Genomic DNA, 20,492 nt, shown 5'->3' on the forward strand with positions numbered 1-20,492 from the left:
GAAGCTATGTTTTTATTTTAGGAATAAATCCTGTTTCTCCTTTCAAGCAAGGAAATACTTAGTGTTGGCAACTTTTTCCCCTCCATTAGACTACAGTGATCTGGTCTACAGGAATGCATCAGCCCAATGCCTGTGGATGCTGATAACTGTGTATCACTGCTTTATGTTTCATCACTGGTTGTAAATTTCTCAAATACTATTGTACACTAAATGCTAGAGCTGAGTGGTTATCTCTTGTAGGTATGTGTTTATCTTTTCACTTCAAACTAATGATTGCTTTTGTTTGTTATATAATTGATTCTGACTGTACATAGACTCACCTATAAATGACAAATTACACATAATAGATTTATTAGAATTTTCTGAACTCCAAATATCACCATAAAAATGGTGAAAGGAAGAGTACCACTGAAAGGTACTAACCTTTTTGGAGCAACACTTGTCTCAACAGAGAACACATTTTAATGTAAATACAAGGTTTAAAACTATGGTTCCTTCTCAACATTTCATTTGTTACAAGAATGATGTGGTCATAGCTGTATTTTGATAGAAACTTGAGACAAATAACAAAATATATAGGATGCTAACCAAGCAGAGCTTAAGTTAAGATGACATCGGGGAAGGAAGTCAAGACCTTTGAAAAAAAAAACGAAAAGCAAGCCCAAACAAAACTTCGCTTCTCAGTCTCGTCGAAATTCACCCTTATCAAAGTATCGCATAAGCCAATGGAAATCTACCTTGAGTTTCATATTTATTTATTCCCATCACTCCTCCCCCACCCTTACCGTTTAACAGTCCACTCAAGTCCCGCCCAACGCCGAATGAAAGAGCTAAAATGCAAACAGAGAGGCGTTAGAATTGTGCAGTACACTTACAGGAGGACAACCATATCTGATTCAAACACTGCAAGTCAGAAGAAGAACCGAGTAGCATCAAGAGTCTTTATAGTAGCAGAATACATTGCCAAACAGGTGGGATTGACTAGGATACTGCCTGATCACTACCGTAAGCTTTAGTCAGAACACCGAGAGGTCACTATGGCAGTTACTCTGTGCCAAGTGATGGGGTTTGTGCTGAGCACCTTGGGGGTTGGCGGGGTGATTGCGGCCACTGGGCTAGACCAGTGGAGCACCGAAGACCTCTACAGCAACCCGGTGACAGCGGTCTACTCCTACTACGGCCTCTGGAGGTCCTGTGTGAGACAGAGCTCTGGGTTCACCGAGTGCCGGCCATACTTCACCATCCTCGGCCTGCCAGGTAGGAAGCCATCACCTCTCAGGTGACTTTGTTTCATTTGAATGATCTGAGGATTGAGATGGTTATTTTGGAAATGAAAAAAACCTAACTTTAAAGGGTAATGTGAAATTCATGAAAATCTAAGTAAAAAACCCGTGTTCAGCAGTTGTCTACGATCATGAAAATGCACTTTTTTGTACGTCGCTTTGGATAAAAGCGTCTGCCAAATGAATGTAATGTAATGTAATGTAAAGAAAGCATTTAAGCAACAATACTATCAACACATTTAAAAAATGGATCATAGCAGAAAAGTGTGGAGTTTGTTAGTACCGCCCAGACTAATTAATTATCTAGACAATAAAAAAAAAACATCACACAGAGTACAGGCATGTTGAGCTACATCTGAAATAAGATTGAGCTACTGCAGTGCTTAACTCCATGTCACGCAACTTGCATTTTAGTACAACGCATCTTTTGAAATGCATATCATCCAGGTATTTTTTTCTTCTTCAACAATTACATTGGAAGTCAGGATAATTTATTTAATATAATCGTGAATATAAAAGGTGGCACCATACATAAAAAGCTTACTGAAATACAGTAAAGATCACTCTTGTGATTTTAGGTCTCCTTGAATTTCACACATTTATTCAAAACCAAATTTTGGCAGGACTTGGTATCTCACCTGAGATAATGCAAACCTTTTAAAGCTGCATAGTAAGTCATGAACCAATTTTCAACTCATTGTAAATCATTAAATAATAGGTATATTCTTCAGAGATTCTTTCTTGCACATAGCAACTATTTTTGAAGGTCATACTATTGTAAAAACCATGAATAGTGCATTGAAATCAGAATCACAAAGGCAAAGTGAAGAATGCCATGTGTGATGAAAAAAAAATGTAACAATAACAATAATTAATTAAAATAGCACAAGACTGAATCCTTGTAAAATAATAATAATAGCCTAAAAACAATGAACCACACCCTCTCTTAGACAAGTAAGTGAGCGGGAATAGCAAAACCAGATCGAAACTGGCACCAAGGCATTACAGTGTTCAGTACACACAAGATAAGCAATGTTCACTTTGGTAGCGATAAGGAAAACGGGACTGACCTCCATTTCATGACTACTTCAGCTCCATACCACCAAGCTAGTGTTTATCTCTATGTGGCATGGCAGCCAAAATGGCTCCTACTATGGTTCATTTAATTTGACGCATGCATGTCGCACTTGTGTGGGCTTTAATATAATCACATGTGGAGCTTACAGAACCAGTCTTTTACACTGACAAGTACTTATACCTATTCTGCACAGTTGAGTTGGGTCAACATACAATACCAATGAATGGCAAGTCTTCTTTTTAATGTATTTTCCTATGTTTCTCCCTAATTTTGGATAAAAATGAATATTTTTATTAATGTTGCAGCTGCAAGCTACACAGTTCTTATCATGCCACAGTTCAAGTTGGGCTTGTACAGAAATAAGACAGAGGAAGCCATTTCGCATGTACAGTAGCTTAATGGGCAGACTTGCTGGCACCTGATCAACCAGTGGGGGTTTCTGACGCACGATGAACCCAGTTAGCTGATAATTTGTTCCTGGGTAATACAGGAATACAGGAATATGGAGTTGGCAGGAAATAAAACATTCATTGTGAAGATTTCATTTATTTTCCAACTTGACAGCAAATCTTTTCACAACGTGCTGGTTGTTAAATATATTAGCTAATGTAACCAGTGTCAGATGTTTATTTCAGCTTCCTCATTTACAATACATATTTTTTGTCACTCATATAAGACACTGTCTTCTAGTGCCTTTCTAAGTGTATTACATTTACAACAAGATCTTACTTGGTCAACTCAATACTGCTGAAATATTATAGAAAAAAATGTTGTTGTTTATTTGGCCTATAGGTCTCTTCCAAGCAGTGAGAGCCTTGATGATCGTGGGAATCGTTGTTGGAGCAATTGGCATCCTGATTTCGATTTTTTCTCTGAAGTGCATTAAAATAGGATCCATGGAAGATACAGCCAAGGCTAACATGACCTTGACATCTGGGATCATGTTTGCTATCGCAGGTACGTTCTTGCTCTCATGGGAATAGCTCCCTGTCCCTACTCCCATGGCTTTGCTATCTTCTTTTTAACGTGCATCTTGTTTTATGTTCCTCAGGTGTCTGTTCTATTGCTGGAGTTTCTGTTTTCGCCAATCTGGTAGTGACTACCTTCATGATGACCACCTACAGCACTCCATTTTTGGGAATGAGTGGACTGGGCTCTGGGGCGTTAGGGGGACCTCTTACTCCCAGGTAAGCAGGCTAAGGAGCAGTCCTGTGGACTACTTTTCGATGTATACAAGGGGCTCAATGACAACAGCAAATTGTTATTGTATGTAATTTTCATTTGATCTCAATATTATTTTCCTCAGGTATACATTTGGAGCCGCCCTCTTTGTTGGCTGGGTGGCTGGGGGTGTGTTGATTGTAGGCGGGGTTATGATGTGCCTGGCCTGTAGAGGATTGATGCCAGAAAAGACTCGGTATGAACTGCACATCCTGTTATTCTTCAGTCACATTGAAATCATGATCTTCACAGAAAATATGAGCACAGCTAATCATTTTCGTGCTTTGTTTTATTTTAGCTTCAATGCTGTAAGCTATAGAGCGCCCTCCCACAACACCAACTACAGGTCTGAGGACAGGAACAGGCCAGCCTATGACGGGTCTTTCAAGGAGGATGGCAGGAGATCCAACCAAAGATTTGACTATGTATAAACCCGGTCAATTTCAATTTTAACATTAAAATAGCATTTGGCAGTAGCACTGGTAATTCAAGTAATGGTACTAATGTGCACCAAATGTTCTTTAATGTATACTAATGAATACCTTATATATGCATATAATTCTAATATACTGTTTTGCAATAGATGGTTATTGTTACGGTTTTCGGCTCTCACAACCCACAACATAAATGAAGCGGACAACAGTATTGAATTGCGAATTAGAATAACAATTTATTTTCCAAAGGTATAATCAAAGGTATAATCAAAAACACACTCTGCCCACGCCAAGCCTACAGCCAAAAGCCCTGACGTGCAAAAAGGTTAAAAAGGGAGAAGGAGAGCACAAGAGAATTGATGCTGAGCCCCTTTAACAGGTGCCGCCAATTATCCACTTTGCCCCCTCTCACCACTGGTCCACACCTATTGATTCTTTTTTCTCTAGATTCCTTGGGTCCTGCTGAGTTTAAAGCCCTGTAAATTTCCGCCATGGTTTTCCATCTTACTGACTTTTATGAAAGACACATTTTAAACATCTCCTAGACGATTTCTCTGAGCTGAGTAGGCTGACCAAATGTTTCATGAAGTTTAGCCACTTGTGGGGCGAAATACATTTCTTGTTGCGGACCATTACAGCAATGGACCCTATCAAATAATGTGCCTTTTTCATTGGTCATTTTGTTTTTCAGCCTTCTTGGCTGGTTTTGTTGAAAACATATTTAAACCTCTCCTCATAGAGATATTGCTCAATCTAGCTGCAATTTTCGGGTATTACTTCTTTGGTCATCGTCTTTAAGTTGCTAGGAGCTCTGTCTCACACAGAATTTGATGAGCATGTTTTTCACTGCATTAGTGAATGAAAAGTAGTTACACCTCATTGCACATGCCACCATTTTGGCAAAGATTCAGGAACAGGAAGTGAGGTGTTTGTCCAAAATTTCAAATATATCTTTGGCGAGAGGTCCTGGGGGTGTACAGACTGAACGGGGCAAACTCAGTAGTGCCATCTAGTTGCTAAAACCAAATTGGCCATATATCTGGTTCCATTGCTCCTGCATCAGTAAAACTTGAAATTATGCGCATATCAGAGCCCGGAGAGCAAAAGTGTGTCGAAGGTGCCAATATACCCAGTCAGCTTGGCCCCTTCATTGCTGCTTTGAGCTTTCCTCATTAATAATAAGAAGAAGATTAAGATTATTATTATTATTATTATTATTATTATTATTATTATTATTCACAAAAGAGCAGAAACTAAAATGTAATATTCACATCCTGTAGTTATGGCAAAAATACTACTTAACACCTCCAGGATCTTCATGTGGACATAGGGTAAAATAAAGTTGATGTAATAAACTCATTTGTTTACATTAAATGAGATAGCTTGTCTGTTTGTATGTATTTACAAAGATTCTATTACATTGCAATTGGCAGATTTTTACTACAAGTTATAGAATTGTATGTAACTATATGTAACTAGTTTTATCATACTGTGCAAAATGTAATTTGTACCTTGAGTTGACATTTTATATAAAATGGGGAGCAAAACTAATTGGACACTTATCCGCTCAGTTGTATCTTGGCCAGCTGTGTGGCCAAGAAAGCCTTTGCATCATTAGTTAATGCACAAGAAAGCTACCAAAAGGTCTAGAGTTGATACTAGTTGTGAAATTTGCATTTGGTTGTTGTCTCTCAATCAAATAAGTGTCAATACCAGTAATACAATCTACCATGAGTCTAAGAAATCATGTAAAAACCAATTATTTGATACATTGTTGGGAAGTAAGAATGCACTGGTGAGCTTGTGGAATGTTCTTGACTGGCGAAGTCAATCACCCGTCCTGAATCCAATTGAACATGTGTTTGACTTTCTGAAAACAAGACTGAAGGCAAAACGTTCCCAAACCTAACAGGAACTGAAAATGGCTGCAGTATAGGTCTGGCAGAACATCACCATGGAAGATGCCCAGCATCTGATGATATCTATGGGTTCCAGTCTTAAGGCAGTCATCAAATGCAAAGGATTCTTCAACCAATTGCTAAATTTGATTACTTTATTTCAGATTGTTAATTTGTCCAATTACTTTTGCTCCCCTAAAATGGAGGGACTATGTATAAATATGGAATGTAATTTGTACACGGATCATTGGAAATGAATGTAAATATCCTCAAATTAAAGCTGGCAGACTCCACTTTATTGTTGTCTTCTTTTTATTTCAAATCCAATTTGCTGTATCAAATTAGCTGAATATTCTGAAACCTACCGACTGATTTTGTGTCACATTATCTGACCTTAAACATTCTTCTTTCAACAGGGCAACTCTCTACCTTCTTGCTTTAATTGTCTATTGTTAAACATAGCTTAGATACAAATTCCCATTCAGTCCTGACTTAGAAATGAAAACATTTTTAATGTATTTTACACACACTTGACACAATTTTGACAACTTCAAGATTTCATAAATATGGTTGTGGTGCTAATGTGCATGTATTACCTGCACAATATGAAGCATGCGTAAACTACTTGTGACCTGTGCTTGGTTTTTTACGGCACCAACATTCAATTCAATTTATCTTTATTTTTATTGAGGATTTTACAGAAACACTGTCACAAAGACACTTTACAGTGGAAATACCAAAGAAATTTGGACAAAACAAACAGGCTTGAACCTCCAAAAAGCAAACAATTCAGGTAAAAAAAAATAAATAAATTTCCCCATTCGAACAGTGGCAAGAAAAAAAACTCCCCAATGGGATAACACAGGAGGGACCTGGCAATGGAGAGGGAGCCCAACCTTAAGATAGAATGACATGTGCAAACTAACATCGACATAGATGCTGTAGACAAATGTCAATTTTTGTATAGTATTGTATGCATTTTGCATTCATTTTTTAAAATTTAGTTTGATCTGATATTACTTTCTCACCTTCAAAAATAATGTACAATGGTGCAAGATGATTTCAGCGTTTGCAAAAAATTAGTGTATCCCAAACATAAATTTCTTGATGCTGGACTCCTGAATGGCATGTGCATCTGGGGTAGTGCACTGTCCTTTTCTAATAAAAGGTAGGAGTGTTTGGGCTGAGAGGGCTTACTCTGGTTGATAAGATGCCAACGAGCTGCTTGTCTCAGCTGCACCAATTGTCCCCAGCTGTGACATAAATCCAAACTATTGCGTTCTCTCCAAATTGGGGGTTGTGGCAGATGCAACAGGCCTATGTTTGAAATTAGTCAGAACACATCGGAGATGCACTGGTGGAAAAATTCTGCCCGACCAGTTGCAACCATTGTGCTAAAACAATAGACGTTCAGGCACTGAACTACCGCAGATATATTCATGTTACAAATGCTATGTCACTTACTAACATTCAGTTGTCATTTTGTTTGTATTTATTGTGTACTGACCTTAACTAAATTAAAAAACAAGCAGTCCTCAATATAATAATCAGTGAACACCAGCAATATCTTCTCTCTTGGTGTTAATCGATTTTATTTCAATTCATTCTTACTGACCTTAACTAAATAAAAAAACAAGCAGTCCTCAATATAATAATCAGCAAACACCAGCAATATCTTCTCTCTTGGTGTTAATCGATTTTATTTAAATTCATATGAAAACAACAAACACATAGTTTGACACATGGTGGAGAAAATGTTTTCAAAACAACATACATTTAATTTATATTAATATGATTTCAGAAACATTGCACAAACCAGTCCTTATACCAAAACACAGTGAATAATCATATTTCATATTTTCAGTTCTATGTTGTCCTTGCTTAGCAGGGGACTGAGCAACATAGTTGGTTAAAATCTTTCATAATACCCATATAAAAAATAAATATTTTATAATTTCATCACAAAATTATTTTAGATAAAATTTCACCAGAACTAACGTTAAAAACGTTCATTAGTCATAAATAGAAATGCTTGGCCGAAATAATAAAATACATTATTATTAAACTATTGCTTACATTCATCCTTGTACTCTGGACTATATTGACACACTACATACATTCTGAAAAATGTACTTAGTAGTAAAGGTGTTACTTTTAATTTATCAAATTAAAAAAAAAATGCAAAACTAGTGTCTACATTATCAAACAAATCCCCACAAACCAATGTGAGGACTGCACATAGAAAAACATGGTAAAAAAAGGTCTGATCAAAATTCTTCTGGAAATTATGCACCAAGATTTATCCTAGATTCAAGCAAAGTCTTGGATTCAATCAACCTGTCAAGTAATCCAAGTGATATTGGATGAGTGCTATTGAACATATTTTTTACACTGAGAAAAACTAAAAAGCTCACATAAAAGTACAAGTACAACGTATTACAAGTGATTTTTCCCCTAAAGCTGGATTGGTGGTATGCAGGGGTGAATGGCACTGAATGCAGGGGTTGTGCTTTCATATTTATGCACCAGCACTTTTCAGACTTAGCCATTTTCATTACATCCAGGGAAGGGTTACATGATAAACTGACAAGTCGTCTCTCAAAATGCCAACCAAGTTTTTTTCCTCTCTCTTTTTTAATGGTTTAATGCACCCCAATTTTCCTCCAACCTGAAATGCCCAAAACTATGAAACCACAGTCATTCTGTAATCTCTGCAGCCAATATGGGAGCATGTACTGTAGAAAATGGTTTCCACCAAAGCATTTAATGTGACCAGCTGCTTCTTTTCACACCACAGCTCACAAGCCAAGTTTGTACAGAAATGAGCTAAAGGAAGTGTAGCTTTAAGGAGCCCGATTGACTTGCGGGGGTCACTAGAGAGCAAAGAGGCTTGTATCCCGGCTGACTGAACCCTCCCTAATCCTGGGTGATGCTACTGAAAATTATGTGTAAATTATCAACCACCGTCAGTACTGGCACAGCCAGGTTCCCAGACTGTACGGCCCATCCAAACACTGCTGCTACGACTGTTTAATATATTTATGAATTATAAATTGCATTTGGAAGGCACTTAGCTGTTGTCCAGCAACCATAGTTCCAATTCCCTGTCTTTCATTGTTTCTATTCTTCTACCTATGATTATGTCATCGTACATGTCCGCATTTAACAGTACAGTATGCATACGGTGAGGGGTCTGAAGCCCTCACCAGCCCCCTCCCCTGCTGGCTGACGAGCTCCACACGCTGGTCCCTGGGGACCCAGCCGAGTCCGCACTCCCGCGCGTCCTCGGGGCGCGGCCAACCGCCGCCTGCGGGGAGATGTCTTCAATAGAAGACAGATCCAGGTCACTGTCCTCATCAGACAGCTGGAGGAGAGGAAGGGAGATAAGTGGGCCATAGCGTATGTGGACAGAGAGAATCACTGGTCGCCATTAGGGCTCAAACCTGCACTACGGGTCTGGGTCTGTGGGACGAGGCGGTTGCCGGTGGCATCACTCTCGTCCCACCCACTGGCTTGGTCCTGGGGGAACTGAGCTGTCTTTCCAGGCTTCTCGTCAGTGACTGGACCACAGAACCTGCGCAAACGAAAAAGGCATAACACGCTCTTCACCGGCACACATTCAGGTTCCAGATTTCACATTATGGGCATTCAGAGCACATTTTTCCACACAGCTCAAAAAGATACTTATTACAAAAAGGTACAGAAACAATGACCGATAAACCTAACGGCAACCAACAGATAAACATTGCTGAGTGCAGAAAGTGTTGAAAATGTGGATACGTATAATAAACGAATGTGGGAGGGGCGGGTATCTCAGTTATTACCATGTCTATCAAACTACATAGCATTAAAAAAATTATTGCGCTCAGATGAGACCTTGTGACTTTGGCGTTCTGTTGCTGACGGGGCCCTCTGATGGCTCGGAGTCTGACCAGTCATCTCCAGCGTCCGCGGCGAGGTTCTGCTTGACCCCCGACTGGACCACCCGCACCGAGGGCATGGATTTGCTCCTGGGACTGCTAATGGGGGCGGCGTCCCTGGTCGAGTCTTCCTCTGAGCTGAAGGGAGGAGTGCTGGGGGAACACGTACACTCCTACTGAGCTACCCTGCAGATCCAGCCAATGTACTGCACTGCTGCACCAAACTGACAACAGAAACCCGCACTGTACTATCGCTGCATGGGTAGGTTTCGGGTACCTGTTCCTCTGTGGACGGGTTCGAGGGGCCTGGAGCGGTACTGTGGACCTTGGGGCTGGCTGTGGAGCCTGGGATTGCACCTGTTTGGCTGGGGCCTTCACAGTAGGGCTCCTGGCCTTTGGGCTTTTCTGTTGCTTAGGACTGACAGGTGTCCTCCCTGTGAAACACCAGAGAGTTGAACTCGAATAAAGTCCCCAGTCTGTACATCAAGCATTAACTTTCTCTATATAATCGACTTATGCGAACAGGGCTGAGCTTCTTTAATATATAAAGGAATGGGAAACTTGCAAAACAAATCTGCATATTACTGCAAGTCCTGCTTGCAAAAAGCCACTCTCCTCTATGTGGAAGTAGAAGTAATTATACCCCTGTGCAGTACAGAGGGCATTGTGCTATAGGTGGCACTGTCTTTCAGATGTTTTACAGAAGTCCTGATTTACGGTGGTCACGGCAATTTCCACTGTACTTACTGAAAAGAATAATGTAGTTGGCCACAGCTGGAGGGTATAATTTACCTTTTTAACCTGCCATTGCTCACAACCTGTTTTCATTTCTTTAGCTTGATTATCAAGTGTTCCAGTTAATTAGCAGAACAATTCAATTCAATTCTTTCTCAACTTTATCTTGTAGTTGGTAATTAGTCGTCTTTGTATCGAAAAATTGCAGTATTTCCCCAATATAAGATATTTATTCTATTAGGTGTCTCCGCAAGCCCCTAAGAATTGTCAGAGACCCCAGCCACACAGTATTTAAGTTGGTTTCACCCCTTCTTTCAGTTACTAATAGTACTGTCGTTTTTCCATTAGCTCTGCAATATGTAACTATTTATATTACGACTGCAATGACAAATTTCAGGGCAAACTGCACACGAGATGTGTGGGTCTTTCGGACATTAGCCGTCCTTACGGTTGGTGCTGACGGTGGGTAAGGGGGAGCCCTGACTCCTCCACTGGCGGCGAACTCTGTGGGTCACCTCCTGGGTCAGCGTCTCTCTGAGGCCCAGCAGGTCCGAGAACTGCCGTGCCTTCTGCTGCCTCTGTCCCGTCACTAAAGAGCTCAGACTCCTGAAGGTCTGCTTTGAGATTCCCTTTGTCCCCTGCAGCACAGAGGAATTACACTGTAAGAAACAGTGTGCCACCGTATCACCTGCAGAAGCAGAATGACTCCTGAAACTTCTCATGGCGACTCAAATGCGCTCTTACAATAGTCTGCTTGTTATTTTTGGGTATGTCAAACAAACATATATATTTGGTATGAAATGGGGTTCCCTGATAAATGCAAAGACAGGATATTGTGGGAAAGAGAATGTACCCCAAAGCTCACCTGTTGTGCTGTGGGACAATGATTGTGAGAAACAAAGCTACATTGAGATGTTGTAGGAAAGAGTTTGTGGGTAACAGAGCTGTACTGAGATGTTGTAGGAAAGAGCTTGTGGGTAACAAAGCTGTACTGAGATGCTGTAGGATAGAGCTTGTGGGTAACAAAGCTGTACTGAGATGCTGTAGGAAAGAGCTTGTGGGTAACAAAGCTATACTGAGATGCTGTAGGAAAGAGCTTGCGGGTAACAAAGCTATACTGAGATTCTGTAGAAAAGAGCTTGTGGGTAACAAAGCCATGCTGTGGGGCGGAGCTAGCGGGTAACATCAGTGGAGAGAGCTTGAGTGTACCTTTCTCAGCCCCATGCTCTCAAGCCTATCCTCCAGCTTTCCTTCCAGGATGGGCCTGAAGGAGCGCGAGAGGCTGGATTTCTGTGTCCTGTCCCCCGAATCCCCCAGGTCTGAAATGGGAGAGTCCATTTTAAATCACTGTGCTTTCAAGTATGCATGATGAATAGTTATGCATGCTTGCAAGTACCACTGGGTATTATACAAATTTATAGAACATGAGTCAGAGCCACAGGATGAATGAAAGAAGCTGTGTTTGAAAGTGAATTGTATAAACTGTATGTTTTATACAATACATGCATCAGTATTCATTTATGAGGTCCATTTGTTTTATTAGACCTCCCCATAGGCATCGTGGGAACATACCTTCCTGCTCTTCCAGTTCTGACGATTCTTCATCTGGGATAACTGGAGAAGCTGAAACCAAAGATTTTTTTTTTACATAATTAAAGCTGTTGTTTCCATTAATAAAACATGCATATGCTCAGGACCAGAATGGTCATGGAATTGAATGCTTTACATAATGCTTTACATTTGAGTAATAAAAACAGGAAAACAAAGATAACTTTGTCAAAATGTATTGCAGCAAAAAATTAATATAACGTATAACACGATACACAGACACAAACATTACCTGCTACAGGTCTCGTAGACAGTTTCTTGATCTGACAAAAAATTAAAATCAAATATTTCACCAACAAATCATTCTCATTAACCAATCACAGGTGACAGTAGTAGTCTAGATTATGAGTTAAATCTTTATTCATTATTGTTCAAAAGATGTAGTATCGATTAGATTTAAAATACAAAAGTCAACTGTACGCATATGTAAGCTACTGTATAGCTATACAGTTAAACCTGTATTTATTTTATTCATGTTTATTCAATTATACTGCAAACTTGTTCAATTGTTTTCATATAAAATGTGTTTTCTTCATGTGACTTTCATGTGAATTAAAGTCGTTTAAGTAGTCAATAAAATTGAATAACTAAAACAACATTTTAGTTGATGGTAAAGGTCACCTTCTCCTCCTGTGACTGAATGATCTTGTCCTTGCGCTTCATCTGTGCAGCCAGGGAGCTGATTTGCTGCTGCAAGCTCTGTAGGGCTGTCTTCTGGTCTGAGGACAAGGCCATTCTCAGCCTCTCGTTCTCATTCTGCAGCTATGGGTGATAGATGTGCCATTAGGGGGCGCTCTCGCACTGGAAATTCACGTGCAAGAACAGCCCACAACACCGAGTTCCTTACTTCCTGCTTCTCTAACAGGTGCCCACTGTGGATGTCATGGAGCCTCCTCTTCCACTTGCTTTTCTGAAAGTCAAATTAAAAGGTGATCAGCCGGGCAGCTGTCAGAGAAACGGAGATCCAGTGAGAGGGCGGGGCCTGTGAGCACAGCTGGTGCTATCATATTTCGTCACCTGCTGGGCGATCTTCCCCATCAGCTCGTTGTCTCGCCTCAGCTCTCGCTCTCCCCTCAGCTCGCTCTCCCGCCTCAGCTCTCTCTCCCGGGCCTCCCTGTCATCCTGCTCTTCCTCGTCACGCAGCGTCCCGAGGTTCGAAACGGCCACTGGCCTGGCTTGAAGCTCCTGGAGTTTCTGTTGTGAATTGAGGACTGAATGACTGAAAGGAAAAGCCAAGACCTATTGACGATGATCGCAATGATATTTAAATATCATTAGGTATCATGATAACATGCTGCATACTGACATAAGCACAGCTAAATTCTGATCCACACACGAAACATTGCTGCTTCATCTAAAGATGATCAAAGTCAATACTATAACCCACTTTTGAGCAGACAAGTCATTTTCTTGTCCTCTGTCTCCACCTAGTGCCTCAAAGCAATATTGTTACTTGACAGTGCAACCAGCCAAAGGTGTTAGGATCTCTAGGAGTCATCTCAGAATTAAAGTCCAAATAACGATCACAAATATAACAACAAAAGACAATTTGATCGTAAACTATGATCATTTTTAAATAACCTTAATACACAATGGACAACCTTTTAGTTTTGTGTACAGAAATGAATTACAATGACATTAAACAAATGCCTGAGGAGGTTCCCTCTCGTCACATTTCTGACTTGACTAAACGTCTGAATACCCACGGGTATGTCTCAGGCGTTTTACGTTAATGAAGGGGTGCAGATGTCTTCGTGACTCACTGCCTCGATGGAAGAACCCTGGTTGGATATGTCTTTAAATTCCTGCAGGAGGAGCTGTTTCAGGTCACCAATCTCCTGCTGAAACTTCCTCCTTTCCTCTTCTTTCCAGCTCTCCAGCTCCTGCCTCTCACTGGCCTCTTTCTTTTGTTGCTGCTCCAGCTCCTGTTTATTTCAATCAATTGGTTAATCACTAAACGTGAGGTCTGCAGGACTAAATTCCCCTCGTAAAAGACCCAGGTAAGGGATCCACTCATTAAAAACCTTTTTGATTGTACTCCATTTGTTCCCACCTAAGTGCTTTAAGGGGGCAGTCTTCGGCTTGAATTATAAGTATCCATCACTATTTTGCGAGGCAGCTACCCTGATTTTGAGGGTTGGGAGCACTGTAAAGTGCAGAGTGCCTTTCTTGGAGATGACGGCTTTCCCGCTGATGTGCTGTGGCTCCACCCCCCTGATCCTCCTCTACCTCACCTGCTGCTTCCTCAGGGCCTCTGCCTCCCTCTCCGCCTCCAGTTTGGACTGAGTCAGCCTCAGCCTTTCCCTCAGCTCCTCAATCCCATCCTCCATCTGCTCCACCTGCCTCCGCTTCTGCCTCTCTGAGGGGCCACAGACAACAGGTAATGCCTTCCTTCAGCTCTCAACACAAGCAGCATATGAGTCGGTTCCACTGTCCCCTTTTTGATGCCATGTCTTTTAGGGCATGATAAAAACAATCCCTAGCTTACTCTGAACTTACAGTTTGTCCCATCTATCATTCTAGAACTTTTGTTAATAGCTTTCAGTTGCTCTGTAATGAACACACATGGGCTAAATAAAAAATGTAGGCCGACAATTTGTAATGTTTGTTTTTGAGAATTTTTGGCCAACTGACAGATTATTATTATTACACTGTGTCTTACAGACATAGAATCAAATCATTTTCTCATGCCACAGCATGCAACTGAGGTTTGTAAAGATTTGACAGAGCTGCAGTGTCTTGTGTGCGTAGAGCTAACACCAGTGATAAAGAAAGACTATAAGAGAGACCATAATAAAATGTAGTACATAATAATTAATTATTAAAACATCTAGGTTAGTGGTGTTTGTGGAATACAACTTTAAAAATAAACAATCTGTTATTATACTTCATGATTAATGGTCAGTGTTAAATCATGAGTCCTTGGATAGCACAATTAGTATTACAATGCCTGTTGTCTCTGCACATCTCTAGTCAAACTAAATGGGGCAATTATCTTGCAAAAGCCATTTTTACCATCAGGTCTGAGTAGTATAACCGCTCGAACCTAAAGAAAGTGTTCTCTATGCGCCACCCCATGTCCTTAAGAAAGCATGAAGAAATCACATGAGCATGGATGGAAAATCTATGTAAATGTATTTGAGCACCCAACTCCGAACATGAAAGAAGTCTGTATGAGTGTGTATTTATCAAGGTACTGTAGCTGCCAGCTTCAATTTGCCTCCAGGGAAACTGGAGCAACGGACCAGTTCCCGACTAACCTGCATCTGTGACCTCAGGATGTCGCCGCTGCAAGTGGGCCTGCAGATAGGAATAATTGATGAAGGACTTCTCACAGCAGTGGCACTGAAAGAAAAAGGCCACATTTTTGTAAAACGTGTCAGTTAAGTGAAGAAGTCAAACCAGCACAGAAAATGCTGTGCACTTGATCTACTCATTTTATCCAGTTCCGTAAGTCAGCAGTAAAACTGGCGCTAATAATAAGCTGTCAACCCTTGCTAAGCTACACCTGGTTCTTCAGAATTGAAATAACATCAACTTGACAGCTACAATTATGTCGCCTTCAGTCTTGTGAAACTGTTTCTTTCACTGCATCACCTTACGCAAATAAAAGACAAAAACAACTCCAGAAATGCAATGTATGTGCACACCAATGTAATGTAACAATGTGCTGTAAACCTACAGTGTCAATTCTCAACTGAGATACATGTATAAGCAGACCCTAAAAGTCCGATGCTCACTTTGTGGTAGTTGCTGGCGCCAGCCTGCAGGAGGAGCTGTTGCGTGGCGATCATCTTCTTCCTGCGCCGACTCTCCTGGCGCACCGCCTGCAGCTCTGCATCCAGCCGGGCCCGCTCCTTCCCCTCCTGCTCCAGCTGAGAGAGCGCCCCCTGCAGGCGCTCCTCCAGCCCGGTCAGCTGGGCGCTCAGGTAGTCCTGGCAGTGCAGCAGGTACTCGGTGCTGAGCTGGGACATGCGCAGGACCTTGAGCAGCGCGGGGTCCACGGGGCCGCGGCAGTGGGGGCAGCGCTCGGCCTCCACGTCGCAGAACGTGACGGCGTTGATGTGCTCCTGCAGGACGGCCACGTCCATTTCGCGGGCCACGCGGTCCACGTCCAGGGCGCCCAGGCGGCGCCAGTCCACGGGTTCTCTCCGGGTCCGGAAGCGGAGGGGCTGAAGGGGGCCCGGACTCCAGGGGGGAGCGGCAGTGAGGGCGGAGAAGACCTCGCTGGAGAGCTGCTGCCCTGGCATGGCGCGGTGTTTGGGGAGGAACACAGTGCTGCTGTACAGGTGGTTCCTGTGGAATGGCTGAGAGCAACATGTGGAGACACCTAGCATTAGATACTTCCCTGCATTTCAGCACTGCACTCTACTCTACTGCAGTACTCTTATAGTTTATTAAATACAGACCCACAATTATCAAATAGCAATCTCACACTAAGGCTCACATAAATTAAATGTACCTGATATGATGACACTCGGTCATGTGGACACAGGCTTTCATTGGATATTGTCCAAGAGTGCACTACTTTACTATTTTTTTATTGTAGTTTATTCAAGACAATTACAAAGTATAAAAATACAAAGTTAAGGCTTATATAAATTACTGTTACTGCCAAGATAATTATAAATTCATCAGAAAAAAATTCAGATCCAAAAAACCAAGTGAGTTGAGCAAGCTGTGTAATCATCTGCTTTAATCGATCAACTGCTCTGCTACTCAAATGCTGAACAATAAAACCCAGCAGATCCTGTGGCTCTCCAAGACCAGGATTGAGGACCACGGTCTTAGTGGTTAACCAGGCAGATGGTTTCAATTTTGAGTTCATTAAGAAATTCTAAAGTGCATAATACATTATTAATCTGATCATCAAGTAGACTAATGAGAAATATTCTGAGAAACCACTCACCCAAATATGTTTTAGAGGAACTCAAAAGGACCTTGAAGAGTCCCTAGATATAATTCCACCAAAGCAATCATTTTACAAGCTAGACTCATATTAGTTCCAACGTAGTTGTTCCAATGACCTTCAGTATGCATGTATTGTACGTTGCTTTGGATAAAAGTGTCTGCCAAACAAATGTAATGTAATATTACTTGACTCACGCTATTGCCTTTAATTCTCAACTGTGAACAATCTGCCCTCTACTTCATTGAAAATATAACAGCCTAATAATAAAAAATTTAGCTAATAGAATGTTTTCTTGGAAGAGGTCTACAAAGAGGTCTACAAACAAACAAATAAACCTAAACAAGAAAGCGTACACACAGACCCAAAAATAGGTTACAACAAGAAAGAAAATTCCATTACCACGGTATTCATTTCATAGCAGTTAATAACCTATCCCAGATCCTAGAATCATACATATGTACTCAAATACCTACCTGGAAACAGTTCATTTTATTCCTTAAAACACCCTGATTGGGATGATACCAAATGTGTACTCTCTGCAAAGTAACTAAGCAGACCCGTCTCCCTGGAGCCGTAATTATTGTACAACTGCCAGTTCCCAAGGTAATGGCTATTGTTTCCTAATAAGGCCGTGGCATCAGACACCTATATAAGTACTGCAATGCAACTGCTTTGTGTCACTCGACAAAGCACTTACATTTGTCTCCAAAAAAAAAAAAAAAACGACATTTTTGAAAATATTTAACTTCTTTGTTTGTTCTGTTTTACAGTGACATTAGCTATATGGGAAACTGCCATAGAATGTGAATCTGAAACATCCGGTAAAACTCAGACTGATCAGGAGCAATGCCTCCTTTCTAGATGTGATTGGCAATGCAGGGCTTTAAAAAGCATTCAATTAAGGAAGTACTGATCTGAAGCAGGAGGACTACTAATGAAACAATGAGGTAAAAATGCTATGCAGTTTCAGTACCATAGATTTTCCATCACTGTCTTGACACTCCACTGGATTCAGCTGCAGTAGCTTATTGCATCAATCATCTGTTCATTTCACAAAAAAACACAATATGCAAAACCAATAATGATAAAGAAATATTTCTGTGACTAAGAATTTACTATTTTTGGAAGCAGCAGCCTTATTGTTAGGCTATTGCTAGCATAAATGTGTTCTTGTGCTAAACCCCTCTCCAGATGGGATTAGGTTCACTAGGGGAAATCAAGGTAACGCAATTTTTTTGTGTAATTCAGTAATTTTATTCACATCCGGAACGACCATGTCAATGATATTTATTGGGCACACAAATAATATTTTTTGGCGGAAAAACCTACTGTTTTCCAGGGAAGTCCGAGGCGCCCTGAGAATTATAGTACCAACCGAATTAACAGTATTTGATGCAAAGTACAACTATTTTGGTAATACATTTTTATAATGCTTCCCATTTCCGGCTTCGAATGTTTGTATATTTCATATATTTAGTATTTTTTATAATGTCTCAAAACATTTTAAAAACCTTTTTTTTTTTTCTTAATTTAGTTCAATAATGTTATGTGTGAGTTGTGTTTTTTTTTTTTTTTTTGGTAGGCAGGAATGTGTGACAAATACGTCTGCAAAAAATCCTGCATAGTATGCCTTTAATGAGCAAAAACTACTATGGGCGGTTCTCACGGGTTTAACAATGATTAACAGGTACACTCATACCTAGCTCACTACTGAGAAACAATATATTAGGAAATATGCAGCACAGACTCTGGGGTGTGAAACAAAAACATGAAAATGCAGGTTCATTTGATTTTAAATGTTTAAACACTGTGGACAACCAATACTAGATTAAAGTAATCAATTTATTTTCCAATGAGCTGTGTCAACCGCAATTCATTTTACAGGTAAAAAAGAGACTTTTTATGTCAGCCATTTTGGAACTTTATGTGAAAACACATAAAGAAATGTCAAAATTCAAACAGTTAAGACATTCCATATTTTGCACAAACTGGCCTGTTAACTTTCTCAGACTTCACAGAATTATATCTTATTACAAACATCCTCAATACAGTCTCTCTGCGCGTATGCATCTAGTTAAAACACATTTAACACAAAATGCCTTTGAAAAGTGCACTTTTAAAAATTATTTTATTGCTTTTAATGCTTTTAAATGTACTGCTCCAAGAACCAGTGCCAAATACCTAATTAGCCTACTTAGTTCTACATTGACTCCACATAGCCTAGTTAAGACACTGTTAAACATGGCACAAGATTAATATCTGCTACATAATGCATACGTGTAGCTAGTTACACCGTGGCCACTTCTTCACCACTTTGAGCACTGCTGTGCAGTGATAGCAACTACAGTTGGTAATGGTTTTTAAATAGTCATCAGGAGTGTATTGTATTACACAGAAACGCATGCAAAGCCATCACCTTTACAGTTCGGTCAGCGTCAAGCACCACCCAGCGATAACAAGGCAAGGGCAAGCTACAGCGGCTACATGACACAAAAACCTAATGTAAAAGGGGATTTTCTTATTCATGAAAATAAATCAGCAAAATCATGACTTGCGTGTCGCGAGAAAAGGTAACAGACGAATAGCCTACTCACCTACCTGAGAGCACTTTATCCTTTTATCATAACAGTTTATTCAAATGATAGAAATTCAACGTACAAACATTCGGAACGTAAATCCAAGTACGGAAATGTAAGAACTTATTAAACTCTATGGAATGGCTCTTTATAACTTGATAGAAGTCTCCACTCAATGTCATAAGACATTCTCTGATGTTAGCCAGCGATGTTATCGCAAGCTACACCATCAAACAGTAAGCCAAGCGCAAACTGTTGCCTAGGAAACGACGCCGACGCCTTTTTTTAAAGGTAACGTTACCATTCACAAACAGTTGTAGTATTATAACGTTAGCTACAATACTTCACATATCATCCCCTAACGTAATTTATCAGTACACAAGATCTAACCAGCTGCCGGTGGAGTTAGGTAGATTACCTTACGTGCGCTTCCATTCACAAACTATAAACAACTTTTAAACCTTCTCCCTCTAAATTACTGCTTTATTCCATCGAAGAACTCGTGGCCTCTATTAATTGTCCAGTGGATGTATTAGACTAACGTTACGAAAATTGTGCGCTGTGGTATAGAAGGATGCCAGCACAACTTTTCCAGACGAACAGTATCTAATACTGGAGCTCCTTGGGAACCAGGGGTGGCCATTCTCCGTGAAGCTATCAAACACCAGTGGTTACTCGAGGTACTGCAGTTTAATAAGCTTCTGGTGCCAAAAAAAAAATTAATTTCCCATACCGAAGTCCATTTAAAACTACGAATTTACCGTGGCCAAATTACACGACCCTGCTTACATGGGCACACACGCGCATGAACGAGCATGAGGTTGTGA

At 40.5% G+C, this 20,492-nt stretch overlaps 2 protein-coding genes across 6 annotated transcripts; one reads left to right on the forward strand and one right to left on the reverse strand.

The window, feature by feature from the left end:
* The first annotated feature begins 1,037 nt into the window (after positions 1-1,037).
* LOC118226488 (claudin-18-like) lies at positions 1,038-4,094 on the forward strand. The gene is made up of 5 exons (XM_035416161.1): positions 1,038-1,257; positions 3,154-3,318; positions 3,413-3,548; positions 3,668-3,778; positions 3,881-4,094. The coding sequence occupies exons 1-5, from the start codon at positions 1,038-1,040 to the stop codon at positions 4,011-4,013; spliced, it is 765 nt and encodes a 254-aa protein (XP_035272052.1). The 3' UTR covers positions 4,014-4,094.
* Positions 4,095-7,127: 3,033 nt separating this feature from the next.
* dzip1l (DAZ interacting zinc finger protein 1-like) lies at positions 7,128-20,166 on the reverse strand. Of its 5 annotated transcripts, none has more exons than XM_035412715.1 (16): positions 20,084-20,166; positions 15,918-16,484; positions 15,438-15,522; positions 14,412-14,536; positions 13,941-14,102; positions 13,195-13,371; positions 13,025-13,087; positions 12,799-12,939; positions 12,410-12,440; positions 12,142-12,192; positions 11,779-11,888; positions 11,018-11,207; positions 10,112-10,268; positions 9,791-9,987; positions 9,358-9,488; positions 7,128-9,278 (listed from the first exon to the last, which is right to left on the reverse strand). In XM_035412715.1, exons 2-16 carry the CDS (start codon positions 16,425-16,427, stop codon positions 9,117-9,119), a joined length of 2,292 nt encoding a protein of 763 aa, XP_035268606.1. In that variant the 5' UTR covers positions 16,428-16,484; positions 20,084-20,166; the 3' UTR covers positions 7,128-9,116. The 5 variants fall into 5 exon arrangements, with proteins under 5 accessions (XP_035268606.1, XP_035268604.1, XP_035268605.1 ...); XM_035412713.1 differs by lacking the exon at positions 20,084-20,166 and adding an exon at positions 19,688-19,888; XM_035412714.1 differs by lacking the exon at positions 20,084-20,166 and adding an exon at positions 19,684-19,888.
* Positions 20,167-20,492: the final 326 nt, after the last annotated feature.

Source organism: Anguilla anguilla, chromosome 4, assembly GCF_013347855.1.
Source record: "Anguilla anguilla isolate fAngAng1 chromosome 4, fAngAng1.pri, whole genome shotgun sequence".
NCBI classification, from domain to species: Eukaryota; Metazoa; Chordata; class Actinopteri; order Anguilliformes; family Anguillidae; genus Anguilla; species Anguilla anguilla.

Bases quoted from the DNA above. Each gene is read 5' to 3' on its own strand.
- LOC118226488 (XM_035416161.1), top strand. From the start codon at position 1,038: ATGGCAGTTACTCTGTGCCAAGTGATGGGGTTTGTGCTGAGCACCTTG. The intron at 1,258-3,153 runs GTAGGAAGCCAT...TTTGGCCTATAG, and splicing joins CACCATCCTCGGCCTGCCAG to GTCTCTTCCAAGCAGTGAGA. The intron at 3,779-3,880 runs GTATGAACTGCA...GTTTTATTTTAG, and splicing joins TTGATGCCAGAAAAGACTCG to CTTCAATGCTGTAAGCTATA.
- dzip1l (XM_035412711.1), bottom strand. The intron at 15,523-15,917 runs GTGAGCATCGGA...TTTTTCTTTCAG, and splicing joins GCGCCAGCAACTACCACAAA to TGCCACTGCTGTGAGAAGTC. The intron at 10,269-11,017 runs GTAAGGACGGCT...GGTGTTTCACAG, and splicing joins ACCCACCGTCAGCACCAACC to GGAGGACACCTGTCAGTCCT.